The 18,417-nt window shown below is 44.9% G+C and overlaps 1 protein-coding gene and 2 long non-coding RNA genes across 5 annotated transcripts in view; 1 reads left to right on the plus strand and 2 right to left on the minus strand.

The window, feature by feature from the left end:
• Positions 1–2,853: 2,853 nt before the first annotated feature.
• LOC118218726 lies at positions 2,854–8,320 on the minus strand. The gene is made up of 3 exons (XR_004763533.1): positions 8,261–8,320; positions 7,798–7,858; positions 2,854–3,150 (listed from the first exon to the last, which is right to left on the minus strand). It is a non-coding gene; the product is annotated as an uncharacterized LOC118218726 (long non-coding RNA).
• Positions 5,014–10,976, plus strand: LOC118218725. Its single transcript, XR_004763532.1, has 3 exons — positions 5,014–5,146; positions 8,993–9,085; positions 9,679–10,976. It is a non-coding gene; the product is annotated as an uncharacterized LOC118218725 (long non-coding RNA).
• A 363-nt stretch (positions 10,977–11,339) lies between these two features.
• Positions 11,340–18,417, minus strand: part of LOC118218824 (protein bicaudal D homolog 1-like) — a 17,864-nt gene continuing 10,786 nt past the window's right edge. For 2 of the 3 annotated variants that reach the window (XM_035401530.1, XM_035401528.1), the window contains exons 7-9: positions 17,626–18,417; positions 16,934–17,054; positions 14,808–15,535 (exon numbers count right to left, since the gene is read on the minus strand). The exon at positions 17,626–18,417 is cut by the window's right edge and continues 45 nt beyond it. In XM_035401530.1, coding sequence (XP_035257421.1) covers positions 17,820–18,417 — 598 coding nt within the window. In that variant the 3' untranslated portion in view covers positions 14,808–15,535; positions 16,934–17,054; positions 17,626–17,819. Of the gene's footprint in view, positions 11,808–14,807; positions 15,536–16,933; positions 17,055–17,625 lie in introns of those variants that run through there. The other variant, XM_035401529.1, reaches the window with a different exon arrangement.

The following is an 18,417-nucleotide window of genomic DNA, read 5'->3' on the forward strand; positions in this document are numbered from 1 at the left end:
GGCTTTCCAGGACCAGGGTTACAGACCCCTGACCTAATACCTGTTCCCTCGATTCCTCCGTCGTCATATCTCAACCATGCATCTCCTGCTCATGTCCTCCATTAGCTGGAGCTATGCAGCAAGGAGGGGACACGAGGAAAAGAAGCAGGGATTTGAAAAATAAAAAAATGTTTGGAATGAACCCCTATAGTAGTTATTCTTACTCCCGAGGATAAACAAAATGGTGGGTCCTCTGCAGATTTCTGGCTCTTATCTGCAACCAAAACAAAAGCGCACATTAAAAAAATAAATAAATAAATAAAAAGAAACTGAACATTAGAGGTACATGGAAACACCATAAAAGAAGCAGCACCAGATTAACACAGAAACCACCGACAGTTAAGCCATAAAACAGTCTGTCTGAAATGGTAGGACAGCCACCAATGTCTACTCGACAGATGAGAATTCCCTTCTCAATGTTGGTCCAAAGGCAGGTGGGGGCAATTAGGCCATCAGCAACTAATCAGGGTGTGGCACCAAATCACCAGGGAGAGAGAAAGGCACAGGATCACCAGTAGGGGTAGCAACGTCACCAGTGCATAACAACTGTTACGATAGAATGAGTCTGAGTTCTTTGGTGTGTTTTAAAGCTGTAGCTCGCTCTTTGGCACGTGCGTGAATGCGTGTGTGGGCGCTTGGGTGTGGCTTTAAGGTTATAGCAGACCGGCAGCTGAGCACAGGAATGGACAAGGGCTCTCAATGGCAAGAGTGTACAAACTAATGAAAGGGGCCTGAACTCCAACGTGTGTCTGGGTCTTCAAACAAAGGGGTTATGCAAGTACTGACTTGCTTACTTAGGCCTGTCATCCCCCACTAAGCACAGGCCATGCATAAGTCCTCCCCACTGCATCTGATTCTGGGCCAACTTCTCCAGGTCATTCCACCTTATCTTGGTCACCTTCACCTGCGCATGAAGGAGATTCTCTTTGTTGAAGATTTCTTTGCTTTGAATGATGTTTTCCTGCACAATGATGAACCATGCTCACTTCACCTGGTTGCTTGGGTCTGAAACGGGTACTGATTTTAGGGTGAAAACAAAAACGCAGAAGAGCTTGTGGCTTTCCAGGACCAGGGTTACAGACCCCTGACCTAATACCTGTTCCCTCGATTCCTCCGTCGTCATATCTCAACCATGCATCTCTTGCTCATGTCCTCCATTAGCTGGAGCTATGCAGCAATGAGGGGACACGAGGAAAAGAAGCAGGGATTTGAAAAATAAAAAAATGTTTGGAATGAACCCCTATAGTAGTTATTCTTGCTCCCGAGGATAAACAAAATGGTGGGTCCTCTGCAGATTTCTGGCTCTAATCTGCAACCAAAACAAAAGCGCACATAAAAAAAAAAAATAAAAAAATAAAAAGAAACTGAACATTAGAGGTACATGGAAACACCATAAAAGAAGCAGCACCAGATTAACACAGAAACCACCGACAGTTAAGCCATAAAACAGTCTGTCTGAAATGGTAGGACAGCCACCAATGTCTACTCGACAGATGAGAATTCCCTTCTCAATGTTGGTCCAAAGGCAGGTGGGGGCAATTAGGCCATCAGCAACTAATCAGGGTGTGGCACCAAATCACCAGGGAGAGAGAAAGGCACAGGATCACCAGTAGGGGTTGCAACGTCACCAGTGCATAACAACTGTTACGATAGAATGAGTCTGAGTTCTTTGGTGTGTTTTAAAGCTGTAGCTCGCTCTTTGGCACGTGCGTGAATGTGTGTGTGGGCGCTTGGGTGTGGCTTTAAGGTTATAGCAGACCGGCAGCTGAGCACAGGAATGGACAAGGGCTCTCAATGGCAAGAGTGTACAAACTAATGAAAGGGGCCTGAACTCCAACGTGTGTCTGGGTCTTCAAACAAAGGGGTTATGCAAGTACTGACTTGCTTACTTAGGCCTGTCATCCCCCACTAAGCACAGGCCATGCATAAGTCCTCCCCACTGCATCTGATTCTGGGCCAACTTCTCCAGGTCATTCCACCTTATCTTGGTCACCTTCACCTGCGCATGAAGGAGATTCTCTTTGTTGAAGATTTTTTTGCTTTGAATGATGTTTTCCTGCACAATGATGAACCATGCTCACTTCACCTGGTTGCTTGGGTCTGAAACGGGTACTGATTTGAGGGTGAAAACAAAAACCAGCAGAGATTGTGGCTTTTTAAGACCAGGGCCTGATTCCAACGTGTGTCTGGGTCTTCAGACAAAGGGGTTATGCAAGTACTGACTTGCTTACTTAGGCCTGTCATCCCCCACTAAGCAAAGGCCATGCATAAGTCCTCCCCACTGCATCTGATTCTGGGCCAACTTCTCCAGGTCATTCCACCTTATCTTGGTCACCTTCACCTGCGCATGAAGGAGATTCTCTTTGTTGAAGATTTCTTTGCTTTGAATGATGTTTTCCTGCACAATGATGAACCATGCTCACTTCACCTGGTTGCTTGGGTCTGAAACGGGTACTGATTTGAGGGTGAAAACAAAAACCAGCAGAGACTGTGGCTTTTTAAGACCAGGGCCTGATTCCAATGTGTGCCTGGGTCTTCAAACAAAGGGGTTATGCAAGTACTGACTTGCTTACTTAGGCCTTTCCTGCCTTTCTTATACTTACTTCTACTTATACCTACTTATTTCTAATTCTAATTATACTTCTAATTATACCTACTTCTACCTACTTCTACTTATACGTCTAATTATACTTACTTCTAATTCTAATTATACTTACTTCTAATTATACTTCTCATTATACCTACTTACCCCCCGCCCCGAAAAATCAGAGAACATACAGCGGGGGTTGTATTATTTTTATTTTGGTGTGGGGTCCTGATTTTGGGGAAGTAAAAAAAAATGGAAAAATTGTCCAGGCCCCGCTCTCCATAAGTGCATTACTACAGACAATCCCCCATACTACTATGCAGTCAAATGAGTTTTAGTCATTTGATTGCAAAAAGGTAAGTATGTAAGTATGTAAGACTGGCAGTAGTAATACACTAATCTACACCAAACGTGGTGCATAGCAAAAAAAAACAAAAAAAAAAACTCATATGTACACAGCTTCTCCTCCGCATGGTCAGCTCTGATAGATGAGGACCACAGCTGCGTGTGGGGCTGCAGACAAGCTGGAGTGAAAAAGGGGTTGAAACAGCAAAGTACATCTCTGCCTGCCACAATCTGAGGGACAGTGGTTGGGCATCATCATCATCATAGTGTCTGTTGTTTTTGAGTTAGATATAACAATTGTTCGGTTCAATTTATGTTCATGTTCTAATTCATTTCTTTATTTCTATGTGTACGCGTTGGCAATATCTACAAATGTATTTCATGCCTATAAATTTGAATTTGAGAGACTGTGTGTGTGAGAGAGAGGACAGACTGTGCAAGAGGAGAGACTTATGTCTGTGTGTATGTGTGTGCGTCAGAGAGAGGACACACTGTGAGTGAGAGAGAGGAAAGACTGTGTGTGTGTGCGCGCGTGAGAGGGAAAGGACAGACATGCGAACTTAAGTCGGAGTAAGTTAACTCCTACAGCTTATTGACTGTCACACTTTCATTTACAGTCCCGTTCCCCGAAGGTAGTTAATAAAACATCTCCTCCCCTGCCCACTAGCACCACACTCCAGTACATTCCTCAGTTTCTGGTACCTGACAGATTTCACAAAGACCGGTTGGATGTTTACCTATAAGATGAAGCGTGCTGTGTAAATTGCTGTGTCCTATTCTTAATGTTGATATTACAACCTCCTCTCTTCTGTTTCCTCCCCTCTTTCTTACACTGCCTACTCTATTTTGTATCAGATGTAAATGTCTCTCCCTTCTCTCCTGATCCCAGTGCTGCTACCATTCTTTATTGATATTTCCCCACAAAATGCCCTTTCCCTCTGATTTTGATAACTTGATATTGATTTCAACACTTTCCTTTTTGACTGCTTCTTTTGCCAAAGTATCTGCTCTCTCGTTTCCCGGGATATCTGAATGTGCTGGGACCCACATTAATGTAACATTTTTCCCTTGCCTAACCACTCTTGAATTGGCAAACAAGATTTCATACAGCAGATCCTGGTGATTTCTGGCTGTACCTGTCTTAATACTTGCAATGGCCGACACAGAATCACTACATATTACTATTTTGTTAACCCTTCCCCGTTCAGCCTATTCTAATGCCATCAATATGGCAAACAATTCAACAGCATACACACTTAAACAATCCGATGTTCTCTTGCTAATTCCCACTTGGTAACTAGGCACAGCAACTGCAGCCCCTGTCGCATCTGTCTGCGGATCCTTTGATCCATCTGTAAAAATCTGAACACTGCCTTTATACTTACAGTCCCTATAGTTATAATATTCACTAACTAAGTCCGCATTCTTATTACTATGCTTAATCTTAAGTAATTCCAGATCTACCCCCACACTTTCTAACTCCCAGACAGGTCTAACAGGCCACACCACAGTTTCACCAAACTCTTTATCATATACTCCCATATCTCTTGCCACTTGATCTCCTGCCCATCCAAAACTTGTTTTTTCCATCCTCTCCTTCTCCCAGCTTGTCTGCAGTACCCTTTTTGTTGGATGACTATCTCCATGCCCCCTTAGATTAACCCAGTAGTTAGCCACCAGCTGTTTCCGACACAACCACAGTGGCATCTCACCTGCTTCCACTTGGAGTGCACACACTGGGGAAGTTTTAACTGCTCCTAAACACACTCGTAAAGCCCGAGCTTGTATAACATCTAGGTCCGCCAGCACAGATTTTGCTGCTGATCCATATACGATACTTCCATAGTCTAATCTTGATCTAATTACAAAATTAATCCATTTTTTTCATCCGTTCAAAATTATGCGGAAACCGCAATGTAGCTCCAGTACATGAAATGCACTGAGAAGGTAAATAAAATAAGTGTTTCCCCTTTATTCGAATAAATACGGTTTGACAAACCGTAACGCAATTTTTGTATTTTTGAAAGCGCTTATGGGATTTGTAGTCAATAAGTAGTTGTGATTGCTGAATCGGATCTGGCGTTGGACTTCATTTCCCGAAAAAGCCATTGTCGAAACGCCATGCGGTGCCATCTGAAACTTGTAAATATTTCCACACAACTGCGCGACCGAAAGGTAGGTTCATTTTTTGTCGCACCGAAGTTAATGTATGATTGCCAGTTAACTTTAACTTTATTTGGAAATACACTTCGCGGTGATGTCCGATAATGTCCATACATTTAACCCAACTGGCGAGAAACAGTTTGCATCAATAAATTAACAAGCTAGCGAGCTGTAGATACCATTAACTAGATAGCAAACAAGCTAGCTGACGTAAGCAAACTAGTTTGTTATAAGCAGGTATGCCACACCCCTCCTGTTAATGTGGCTAATATTTAATGCTTCTCCTCACGTCGTGAAGTCTGCAAGTCTCTATGACAAAGTTCCGTTATACTCCATCATAAATGTGTCTTGTTTCCAGCCACCTGTTCTATTATTTCAACATCTGTTGGCTAGCATTAGAAAAAAAAAAAAAAACATTTCGATTCTTTTTTTTTGAGCGAGATTTTATTTATTTTTATTTATTTGTGTTGCTTAAATAACTCTCTCGTTATAAGCCACTGTCCGTTTAGCTAACTCAACCTGATGGTCGGCATGTTTGCTATCTCTGACTGTCCCTAAAATTTCTATAAATTGTATAGCGGTCGTGTGTACAGTGATCCACTTGTTAGCAGCAATATCTAGCTTGTTGCCTTGGCTGAATTGATTGGTCTGACATTTTTGTTACTAGTTTACAGTACACTTACAGATTAGCAGGTAAATTTAAATCTTTAGTGTCAGGCGTTATTCCATCTTAATGTTCCAGACTTTATTATTATTGTAGTCATGTATACAGTAAGTATTGTACGTATAGTGTATGTTGTACATACAGTAGTGGTGACAACAGACAGCCCTGTTTCATGCCTGAATGTAGATTAAATGGATGTGAAATTATGCCATTTGTAGATATTGAGACTTGTGGATTGTTATATGAAATGTTTTCCTATTTTATGAATTTTGTCTGACACAGACACGCACGCACACACACTCACACACAGACACACAGTCTCTCCTCTCTCTCACACACACACAACCATATTTATATGCACACACACAGTCTCTTCTCTCTCTCTCTGTCACACACACACACACACACAGTCTTTTCTGTCTCTCACACACATATATATGCACATGCATGTGCATACACACACTCCTCTCTCTCTCTCTCTCTCTCTCTCTCTCTCTCTCTCTCTCACGCACACACAGTCTCTTCTCTCTCTCTTTGCCTCTCACACACATATATATGCACATGCATGTGCACACACACACTCCTCTCTCTCTCTCTCTCTCTCTCTCTCACACACACACACACAAAAGCAGACTCTCCTCTCTCTCTCTCTCACACACACACACACACACACAAAAGCAGACTCTCCTCTCTCTTTCTCTCACCACACACAAACACGGTCTCTTCTCTCTCTCTGTCTCACACACACACCTGTATATGCACATGCGCACACACACACACTCAATCTCTCCTCTCTCACACACAGTCTCTCCTCTCTCGCACACAGACACACTCATGTATGCATTGCACATGCACACAAACTCGCACACACATTTTTATTTCTATGCACAGACACAATGTCTCTCCTCTCTCTCACACACACACAGTCCCTTCTCTCTCGCACACACTCTCAGTCTCTCCTCTCTCTCTCACACACACAGACACACAGTCTCTCCTCTCTCTCACACACACACATATATGCACACACACACCCACATATATATATATATAGGCACACACACAGTCTCTTCTCTCTCTCTGTCTCACACACACACCTATATATGCACATGCGCACACACACACACTCAATCTCTCCTCTCTCACACACATAGTCTCTCCTCTCTCGCACACAGACACACTCATGTATGCATTGCACATGCACACAAACTCGCACACACATATATATCTCTCACACACACACAGACACATATTTCTATGCACAGACACAATGTCTCTCCTCTCTCTCACACACACACAGTCCCTTCTCTCGCACACACTGTCAGTCTCTCCTCTCTCTCTCACACACACACACAGCCTCTACCTCTCTCTCACACACACATATATGCACACACACAGTCTCTTCGCTCTCTCGCAAACACACACACACATATATCCACGCACACACACACAGTCTCTACTCTCTCTTTTGCTCTCACACACACATATATATGCACATTGCGCACACGCACACAGACACACAGTTTCTCCTTTTTCTCACTCTCTCTCACACACACACACACACACAATCAGACTCTCCTCTCTCTTTCTCTCTCACGCACACACAGTCTCTCTCTCTTTCACTCTCTCTCTCACACACACACACACACACACATACATGCATTGCACACACACGCACACAGACACAGACACAGTCTGTCCTCTCTCTATCACTCTCTCTCTCTCACACACACACTCACGGTGGAACATGCACAGAGATAGTACATACAGGGTGTTGTAGTTTGTACACAGTCCCAGATTCACTGTCCCCAGTTCTGCTAGCTCTCCTGTGCCTGGGGAGAGGAGGGGGGCCATGCAGCTCCCCTGTCCCTTTAGGAGGGGGGGGGGGGGGGCGGGGGAGTCTCTTATTCTACACATGACTTTGAGCTTTAATATTGTCTTTGTTTTCATTCCTATTCAGCATTACTGTTTTTTTTTTTTTAAGCAAAGCGACCACACTTACCAAAAAAATAAATATTTTAGGGTCCTCTTCCTCTTCATTGTTAAAACTGACTGTTGATACTCTGAATGAATGAACAAAATGAGCTTAAGTTAACTAAAAACTGCCAGTTATCCAAGTTACTTAGATATCTTCCACTTATTGTACAAACGTAAACTCATCGTGTTCCGAACAAAACACGGGAAAGCGGCCGCTTCCACAAGAAGTTAACGTCCGTTCAACGTTAGTTTTTCTCATGAGGAATGTGGCTTGTAGGTTTATGCTTTATGTGCGCTAACAGTTACTGGCTGCTAAAGTTCGCTTAATTTCAGCTGATTTACACAGTTTCTGATGTGATGCCTGCCTGAGAAGCTAAAAACAGCCATTCAGTCCACCAAGGCAACACACAGCTAATCCTGCTTAACAGACAGCTTAGTAAATACACATAAAATGTTAGCTAACTCAGAATTGAACTTTTGAAACTTACCGAGGAGAAAAACAATTTGACGGAATCGGAATGTTCAAGGCGAATGCGATTAGCGCCATTACAAACTCGGTTTGCGTGATAGCGTGCGGGCACACGCGCATTTGATTGCGTCTGATAATTGTTACAAGCGAATTGTTTATAAGGTTTTGGGTGTAGAATTCACACGCACAGTCTTTGCTGTCTCTCTCTCACGCACATATATTGTAGTGAGCACTGGGGGGAGAGAGGCAGAATCCCCTGTGGCAACACGCCCACGTTCCCAGACTCACCTGACAGGTGACGCGTCAGCCGGGAGGGAGAGATAAGCCGGGGGTTTAGCGAGGGAGAGCAGAGCTTCCTGACGTGGCAGTCTGATTGCATGTTTTCCAGAGTGATCTGCTCGAATAAAGTTATTTTTGCATACTTGAAACCCAAGCCAGTCGTTTTTCTCTGCAAAACTCCACAATATACATATATGTATGTATGCACACGCACTTCCTTCACCTGGATTTGCCTCCCTCTGCTGGACAAAAAATGGCATTACAGCAGAGCAAGTATCAGAACTCCACCATAACATTAAAGTCTATTTTTTAAAGGCTTTTAAAGTGTGGCACCATACACTGATTCCACCTATGCAGTCCTTCCAACTCCCTTTGAACAAAGATGTTCATGCATCTGTTGCATTTACATAATGTATGTTCATATGTAACAAATTTTGGTGATTTTAAGCATCCCCCCCTTTTTTCTCTCCAGCTTGTCTGCAGCCCAACGAGCTGATCAGGGTAGCACTGTGGCTGTCTAACAGATGGGCTGACCATGCAGGAAGTCCCCAGATGGAGGCACTGTGTAAGCATGAGTTTGGTTTTGTTTGTTTTTGTTTCTATGCACCACATTTGGTGTATATTAGTGCATTACTACTGCCAGTCTTACATACTGCTACCTTTCTGCAATCAAATGAGTTCATTTGATTGCGTAGTAGTATGGCGGACTGTCAGTAGTAATGCACTAATGGAGAGTGGGGCCCCTGTCAAAAATTTTTTTTTTTTTTACCTTCCGAAAATTTTGAATTTGCAAAAAAATATTATAACCCCCATGTTGTATTCTGGGAAATTCCGGGGGGCCAGATTGCCTGCCCGTCCACTCACACCACACACACACCTCCCCCACCCTTGGGGACCACCGACGTTGCTCAGGTGCGGTCTCGGGGACTCGAACCATCAACCTCTACCTCCTGAGGATCGGTTCAGCCCCCTACGCCACATACTCCTTCGCATTTATCGCTCATTTTTTTGTGCACTTACACAGCACAACGGACAAAAGCTGCGCAAACTGAAAAGGGGAAAGCAGGGATTGAACCGCTGACCTTGGTAGTGGAAAACGAGAACCATTCCTCTGCACCACTGTAACTTTGATGTTTTTTTTTTTTTTTTTTCCTGCAGTGACATGAAGACAGTCAGACCTCAGAAGTAGAAACTGAAGGGACGAACCGGGATTCGAACCCTCAAGCTCAGCGTGCCAAGCATTGGACAATACCTTTATGCCACCATCGTGTTAGCGGTTGCGCGGTTGCAGCAGTGGCCTGATGATGAGACAACCCAAGTATAAGCGAAACAAAGACAAAGGGGGGCTCGAACCCCCAACCTCTGCGTCCGTAGGCAAAGACAATACCGTTGTGCCACCTTCTCTTCTGTGAATCGGCCGGCTCTTCTGTGGGTAGAAGAAGATGACGCAACAGAAATATTTCCCAAAAAAAAAAAAAAAGCTGGAACCCCCCCAGCCGTGGCTGGCTCAAATCTGCTGGGTGTGATGCAGTGACCGGAAGCTGATGAGAAACGCTACCGTTAATAAAATTATGCGGGACTTGAACCCTCGAGCTTCTGGTCCAGAGACTAAGTCACTAACCACTACACCACAGTGGTTTTGTTGTTTTGAAGGCTGATTCAGTGGATATAAGACTTTGATATAACAGAAACTTTGCCTTCATCTACTAACTTCAGACCTGAAGGCTATGAACCTTGTTACCTGTGTCTTACAGCTGGTTCTTAGAGCCACAGCAGAGAGGTGAGATAGGGGAAGAGCCAGACAGACAGGGGATTGAACTTGCTACCTTGGGCTTCGTGGAACAGGGTACTCTGTCTTGCGCCACAAAACCCTTCAAGAGTTCCTGGGTGCTCATTAGTGAACTTATTCTCAGACCCATCAGAAATAAACAGTAAGAGCTCAGCTTTGAATCATACAGATCCAATTAGGTGCTCTCCGAAAATGAACTCTAAGAAACTGTGGCAAAATATAAACTGACACCCTAACATATTTTGGCTTCTTTAAATAAAGCTTTTGATTCATCGAAGGAATTCCTTTGCATTTGTGATTTATAATTAGAACAACAGGTGATTGACAAGTCCCGTTCAAACAGATGACCTAATTAAAGGTGTAATGTTGTTGCATCTTATAGGTGTGCATGAAAGTGATTATATTTTTTATGCCTTTGAATGTTTTCTTTCACAAGGATGAAAAATTAGATTTAATCTAGCCAGTAATGTACTATGGAGAACACTCATATTCTGTTTTTATAAACTGCAGTGGATATGTATTGGGGACAGGGCTTGTAAATGCATTTTATTTTCTTTTAAATAATGAAATGAAATTAATTGTGTTTTGGAATTTTATTCTGCAATTCCATTTCAGTCTTGAAAGTTGTGCTGCCATTGCTGAATAAAAATAATGCACAATAAGAACAGCGAGTTTCGGTTTCAGTAGATCTTTATTATCCCCAGAGGGCAACTTGTGTGCAGCATTAAAATCCACATACATTTGATAACCATACAAAAAATCGACTTGTACATTACAACATTGTTTTCATCGGATTTCCTCTGCTGTAATGCCATTTTCTGTCCAGCAGAGGGAGGCAAATTCCTGACATTACATTGCATTATTCGGCAGACGTTTTTATCCAGTGACGTACAATAAGTGCATAAAGGTCATTGGAACAACTACAAAACACAGATCCAATAAGGCACAATACTCATTTTGTAACAGTTATTCATAGCCATGGCCACATTAAGTCCAGTTCACACATTAAAAATTACTCTGACCTAACCTCTGCTAAGTAAAACTAGGAGGCATGACAAGCTACAACATCAAGATAATGATACAAAGTACAGTATAAGTGCTGGATGGCGGTACAGGTAACATGAAATTGGCACAGGGGGTATATGTGTAGCATAAAAGAGGAGAATTTAAGTGATAAAAATTATCCCAGATTCATCCGAATGGCAGGGGTGCAAGTGGCCCTGTTTCCACAGAGCGGAGTGGTCGAGCTGGCGTGTAGGATTAAATCATGTCCTGTAAGTAGCCGGGGGCCGTCCTGTTGGCTGCAGGGTAGGCGAGGATCTGGACTTTGAACCTGGTCCTGGCAGCGACCGGGAGCCAGTGGAGTGAACTCAGCAGAGGAGTGACTTGGGAGAACTTGGGAAGGTTGAAGACGAGTCGGGGAGCAGCATTCTGAACCAGGGGACATATGAAGCCCAGCACCGATGCCTCTGAAGCACTCCCCGAGTCTGCTCAGCTCCTTTAAAACAGAAAGGACCATTTAAAAGCATTTAAAAATAAGATGAATTGATAATCAAACCAATGTATGTGAAGTGAGATGCATTACATTACAATCTACAGTACAATCTACATATTAGGCTGTGTAATTTAGTTTTTAGTCACACACTAAACAGAGGTAAACCAGTGAAATGTGTGTGCGCGTCTGCTACCCTGGAAAAGTGAAGACTAACCTTAATCCTTAACATGCAGGTGATTTACAGCAACGTGCACACAAACACCCCGAAAATAAGTTTTAAACAATATTCTGATTAAGCGTCTGCATGGTTAAAAAAAAACATGATTTATCTAATACCTGGGTTTTACATGGATTCTTTTAATAATCATGTAAGGCCAATTAGTTGTGTCCAAAAATTACTAATTACTTTACACCGCTTTGAGTGACGCTTCAGTTTCTTCTTCTCTTTGTATGATTCTGGCATTTTAAACGCTTCCAGGCTCATTACTGCCCTCTGCTGGTCGTTAAAATAACCTCAACTGATCCTCAGATGCATCCGTGCACATATAGTCCCGTTGCATACAAACAAATCCAACTTTCATGTCAAATAGTTACTGCTTCTTCTGGTCTGAACCAAGCAAAGTTACAAAAAAAAGAAACTCCTAATTCTGAAATAACGTTCAATACCATCTTACTTTCCTGCAGTTTACATTATAATAACTTGTACAATCGTCGCAGCCATGCCACACTGTCATACCCACCTGGGTGTTTCCCTACCATCTTTAAACATCGATTAAAACCACAGTGCCTCAGACTTAATCTTGCTGGTTTACCTGTACTGATTCTTCCCCGCCGCATAAAGATATACAAACAACATCCAGTTCACTGCGTTTGGTGACCTTTCGCAAGCGCAGTTTTAAAAGGCCGAAATTTAAAGCCGACTTTACTACGTTTACATGCGCAAATACATCGAAAATTGCGCAAAAATATTGGAATTAATTGAATGTTTCTCAGATTTTTACCATACCCGAGTAAGATAATAAAAAAGGCGATTACTTACAACTTCTGCAACTTCCTCCACAACTACCGAATTTGTGTTTCTAAACGTAGGCGAGAGCTGTTTTTCCCGAGCTTTAATGGTGATTGATGACAGGTGCACGGACATTCGGGTACTCTGTTGCAGGTGCGTTTTATGTCCACAAGAGGGAGCCAGCATTCCTACTCGTTTAATACAGACGGCCCCGGTTGAAGCAGTCGTTAAGAAAATAATTAATGAAATGTCATACAACAGCACTGTACTTTAAAATAATGACAACATTTTGGTAATTTTGACAAAAGAATCTGCGCTGATGCACTCCCATTATAAATGTTACAATGATAAACCCTTAAATCGAGTTTGAAAAGCCGAGTTTGAAATGGTGGCATGAAGCTTTCATCTCAAAAGTTCTGCCCTAAGAGTTTTGAATAGAAAAATAGTTCAAATACCAACAAATGTGTTCTCTACCTATATCAAGCATTATAGAAAAAGATTCCATGCCACTAAACTTGACAAAATAATCCACCCCAAAATATTTATGATAGGTTTACAAATAATTGTGAAGGATGTAACTGCGCGGACAATTTCATAGTGTATCTGTGGATTTATAGGGCATTGTAGTCGCATGGGAACGCCGCAGGCTTTTGGCATTTCTATTGTTATCTGTGCGACATTCTTACCCATTCTGTCTCTTCCATTCATTTCATTTCTGAGAAAACCAATAAAAAATTTAAAAAAATGATAATCAATCCAAGATATGTGAAGTAGCCTAGAATACTGCATTTTGGTGCAGACAATCTACATGTTATGAGAAATTTTCTTCAAAGATTATTTTTAAAAGAAGTCTAGAAAAAATCATTGGAAATCATTGGAAAATATACACAAAATAGGGAATTATCCTTATTTTCTCCGAACACAGAAATCCCCGTAAATATTGCTTATCTACATTCAATTACAGATTGAACAGCAGCGACACCTTAAAAAAATGAATGAAAGTAAGTTGCTCTTGTTAAGGTTGTACTGCTCAAGCATTGGGCAGAACGTGCAGTATCAGCTGGCAAAAACTTCAGCCTGGAGACGACTTGTGTGCGTTTCTAACAGCACTTGAACTGCCTCACAATCAGATTGTTTGCTTAACATAGTCGACATTGCAGGAATTCAGGAACAAAGAACGAAGAGCGTTTTTACCCACAAATTTAAATTAATGGGACATAAGAAAGCACACAAGGCAAGTTTGTGATGCAAGAGAGAAGGGCGCACAAAAGACGGCATTAAACCCATTGTTCCGATGTGTTCAAGGACTCGACGGTCCCACATCAATACAGACACAGCGGCAGGCGCAGCGGCAGGCAGGCGCAGCGGCAGGCAGGCGCAGCGGCAGGCAGGCGCAGCGGCAGGCAGGCGCAGCGGCAGGCGCAGCGGCAGGCAGGCGCAGCGGCAGGCAGGCGCAGCGGCAGGCGCAGCGGCAGGCAGGCGCAGCTGCAGGCAGGCGCAGCGGCAGGCAGGCGCAGCGGCAGGCGCAGCGGCAGGCAGGCGCAGCGGCAGGCAGGCGCAGCTGCAGGCAGGCGCAGCTGCAGGCAGGCGCAGCTGCAGGCAGGCGCAGCGGCAGACGCAGCTGCAGGCAGGCGCAGCTGCAGGCAGGCGCAGCTGCAGGCAGGCGCTCTGGCGGCTTCGCGATACATCTGCGCATTCCGACTGCGGACGACGACGAGAAGCAAAGACCGAAGCACATCGGGTTATCAGGAGTCACCGTGAGAGACTTTCTGTCACTGTTTGTTAGAGCCAACACCAGGAACAGTATCGGAGGAAGGCTGTCTCTCTCTCTCACACACACACATGCAGACGCAGACACACACACGCATGCGCGCACAGGACCACGTGTTGCTTAGATACCACTCACCATAGCTGCGAGCACAGTGACCAGTTCTGGAAATAAAACCCACGGGCGCAGCATGTCGTCAGACCAGATAACACAAGGGCGAGACGCATACGTATCAGAAAGCGATTTAATGCTGTGAAACTGTACAAGGCACAGACTGTCATCTTCTGAAGTTAAGGACCAACTGGAGGCCTACAGCAGAAGGCCCAAGGTGGGTAAAGTCCTTGTTGGTGGGAAGGAAGTCCTGTGATGGTGGTGTATGACCATTCAGAGCAATGAATGAAAACAAAAGTTTTCCCCTCAAGAGGGACCAAACTACACCGCCAACCACAACTCCAGTTCTCGTTGTGCGGTTTGCTTGCGTGAGCCACTGGCAAATGAGGCTTTTTTTGAACGGAAAGCTCCGCCACTGGTTTCTGCACCCTGCCCCTCAACGTTTCTGCAGGTCACCTGGGCCAGCCCTGGTGTGGCGCCCCCTGGTGGCTTCAGAGGGTTGCACAGATCCCATCCGATGGGCGTCACAATCCCGCCCTTCTCAGGAAAACACTGGCCGAGGAGGCAAAATGGCTGAAACGGCGGCAGGCCGACTCGAGTAGCTGAGTGAGGGGGCCTGTGCGCGGGACTGCTGACGTACGCCTGGCTTCTTCTTTACCGAGGCACTACGAAAATACATTCATGCCTTCGTACAGAAAGATTTGCTCATCCCTGAACAGCCCGGACTGTTCAAACATTTCGGGCAAACTGTATTTTGTTTAGGCCATTACCGCTGGTTAGCAGTTTCTGAAACACGGTACAAGCGTACGTTCCATGGCTCCATCTGTTTGATAGGGCTGGTATCTGTGCGCGCGCGTGTGTGTGTGTGTATGAGAGAGAGCGAGGGGGGGGGGGGGGTGAGAGAGAAAGAGAGAGAGAGTGGGGGAGAGAGAGAGAGAGAGAGAGAGTGGGGGAGAGAGAGAGAGAGAGAGAGTGGGGGAGAGAGGGAGAGAGAAAGAGAGAGGGGGGCAGAGAGAGAGAGTGGGAGAGATGAGCATATGCAGCACACCCCTCTCCCCAAGACAGAGAGAGACACGGACACAGAGATAGATCAATATACATTTCACATTCAATAACCTTTATGCCAAATTGCATATTGCTTAGCAGTAACACAGTATCTTCCACACAATTGTCTATCAAGTAAGATTATATACACAAACACTGTAAAATTAAAGGTGTTTCTCTTTGCGTCAAAGAAAAAATGACTAAAAACTGAAACATTCATAGACATGTACCATGATTTAAAATTCCAGTTTTAATGAGAGCTTTAATTCTGCATGACTCAGCTCATGAATAAGATAAGTCAGCTCTGAAGGCTTGATTCATCTTGAAGGAGACAACAATACCATGTATGCAATTTGTGAATTTTCTCCATGCTATGATCTTCATAAATAAAGGAAGGCTAAAGAATGATTCATATAAAAAGTGTTTTACTGGTTCTTGTTCATTTGCTCACACTGTGTTGACTGCGGTGACTAAATATGGCCACCCGGTGGCTGAATTGAGGTACTAGGTGGCCACACCCACTTTAGAAATACTGTAGTGGATGAGAAAATGCCATCAGATATGTTGGTTTGAACAGTGTTATAGAGAAAGATTTGCATTCTGTGATTGTGAGTGTTGTGTGAGAGAGTACTGAGTGTGTATAGATCCTGAGTATGTATATTAGCGCTCTGTGTCTAAGGCAGTGTGTGATGTGAGTGTGTGTAATTGTATGCATGATAATGTGATTGAGTGTGTATCTGCATCAGTGCTGGCTGTGTGTTCACTTATGTTTGTGTGTGCTTAAGTATTTGTGCATGTGTGTTCATGGCCATACAGACCATATTCACTCCATAAAACAAGTCCGATCTGCTTCAAGACTTTTTTTTTTGTCAGGACTCCCCCCCCCCCCCCCCCCCCCCCCCCAACTGATGAACGGCACAGTTGTGTATATCAACACTGATATGGCTCAAGTCACGCTGATATATTAATGTTATAGCAAGGGCATTCCATGACCAATGAGAGCAAGTGTGTAGACCAGCTCTGTTCTGTGATTGGAGGAGAGGATTAGTGCTTATTTGAAGTACTTCAGATTTACGATGCTGCGGGGTCAGAAATGATTCATGGGATGCGTTTGGAAGGTTGCGGGCCAGCTAAATAAAAAAATCATAATTGTGGATAACAATTTTCCGCTCCGTCACAAAGATGAAGTGTTTCTACCTGTCCCGACTGCGGATGGCGTGGCTGACAATGCTCATCGTTAGTTGCCGTGGCGAGGAGGAATGCTGTCAAATGCTTCTGGCCCCACAAAAGTGAATCGCAAACAGGCGAATCCAGAGGCCTTCGGATGAAAACACACAAATTACACGCTGAACTGCGCAGCCCCTGCATACCATACAGCGCCATCACCTGCCATAACACAAAGCACCAATGGGCCAGTACACTTACACCTCACACCCTGTCCTGTGAGGACCACACACCACCCGGCCCTGTGCAGGCAATTACAACACTACACCAACTGAGGCAAATCAAAAGTTAATGATAACTTGAGAAAAGTCATAAAATCATTCATGTGTTTTTTTTTTTTTTTAACTCACAGGAAAACACAAAATAAAACTGTAATGGTCCGCAAACTGCCACACCTCCACAAACTGCACATAACCCCTGTTCCAGCTCTAATCCAGCACAGATAAAGTCCTAGTCTCTACAAAAAATAAATAAAAATAAACAAAAACATTGCCTCCAACAGCTTATTTGATTGGAATTTTTGTTCAGTTTATTTCTTTTCTGTACTTACTCCCGCCGGTGGACTGGTCACCTACAGAAGGGTGGCACAGCATGCAGATAACATTTCTTTAAGATTATATGAAAGACAAGAAACAAAGTTGAATCCAGTAAGAAAACCATGGTACCTGAGAAGGTGGGAGGTCCTGTGGACTGATCAACAGTAACTACAGGAAGGCACGTTCACAACCAGCACGCACAGGGCCTGAGGTACAGGAAACAGGAAGCAGGAGACAGGGAACTAGCCTGTTCTCCTGTGTTTACATTTATATTTATGCTCCTTTCTGTATCACAGGCCCCTCCCCCCATTCCATGACAGGAGTCAGTGCTGGGCATGATGGGAGTTGTAGGCATAGGGACCAGGCTGGCTGGGCCTGGGGGGAGGGGTGACCGCGGAGCCCGAGCGCGCGGCATCGGCGAGGGGGTGTGTCCTGGCGGCACCGTGGGGCGGGTGCCGCGCCCTCAGCGGGGAGGCGGGGGCAGAACTCGGGGGGCAGGAGGCGGCGGGTCGAGAGTCCAGCGGGGAATGGCGAGAGGAGGGGCAGGCCTCGGCGCTGAAGAGCTGGGGGTCCACCGTGAAGGCCTGCACCCCCAGGGTCCAGTGCGGGTGCCCCAGGTGGAAGGTGGGCGCCGGCGTCGCCCAGGGCGAGGAGGAGGAGGTGGGCGGAGCCTCCAGGGCCGGCGGGCTGCCCGGCGCAGAGGGGGTGCGGGAGGGGCTGGTGGGGAGCGTGGGGGCCCTGTACCCCGCGGGCAGTTTGGGAGGGCTGCTCTTGATCCGGGCCACCTTGCTGGCGCGGCCGCGGCGGGTCTGCTCGTGGTCGCACTCCAGGTCCTCCAGCCGCTGCGTCAGCGCCAGCTTCTGCTGGATGGCCATGCGCAGCAGCGAGTTCAGCGTCTTCTTCTCGTCCTCCGCCGCCGCC

The sequence above is a fragment of the Anguilla anguilla genome, chromosome 19 (assembly GCF_013347855.1).
Source record: "Anguilla anguilla isolate fAngAng1 chromosome 19, fAngAng1.pri, whole genome shotgun sequence".
NCBI lineage: Eukaryota > Metazoa > Chordata > Actinopteri > Anguilliformes > Anguillidae > Anguilla > Anguilla anguilla.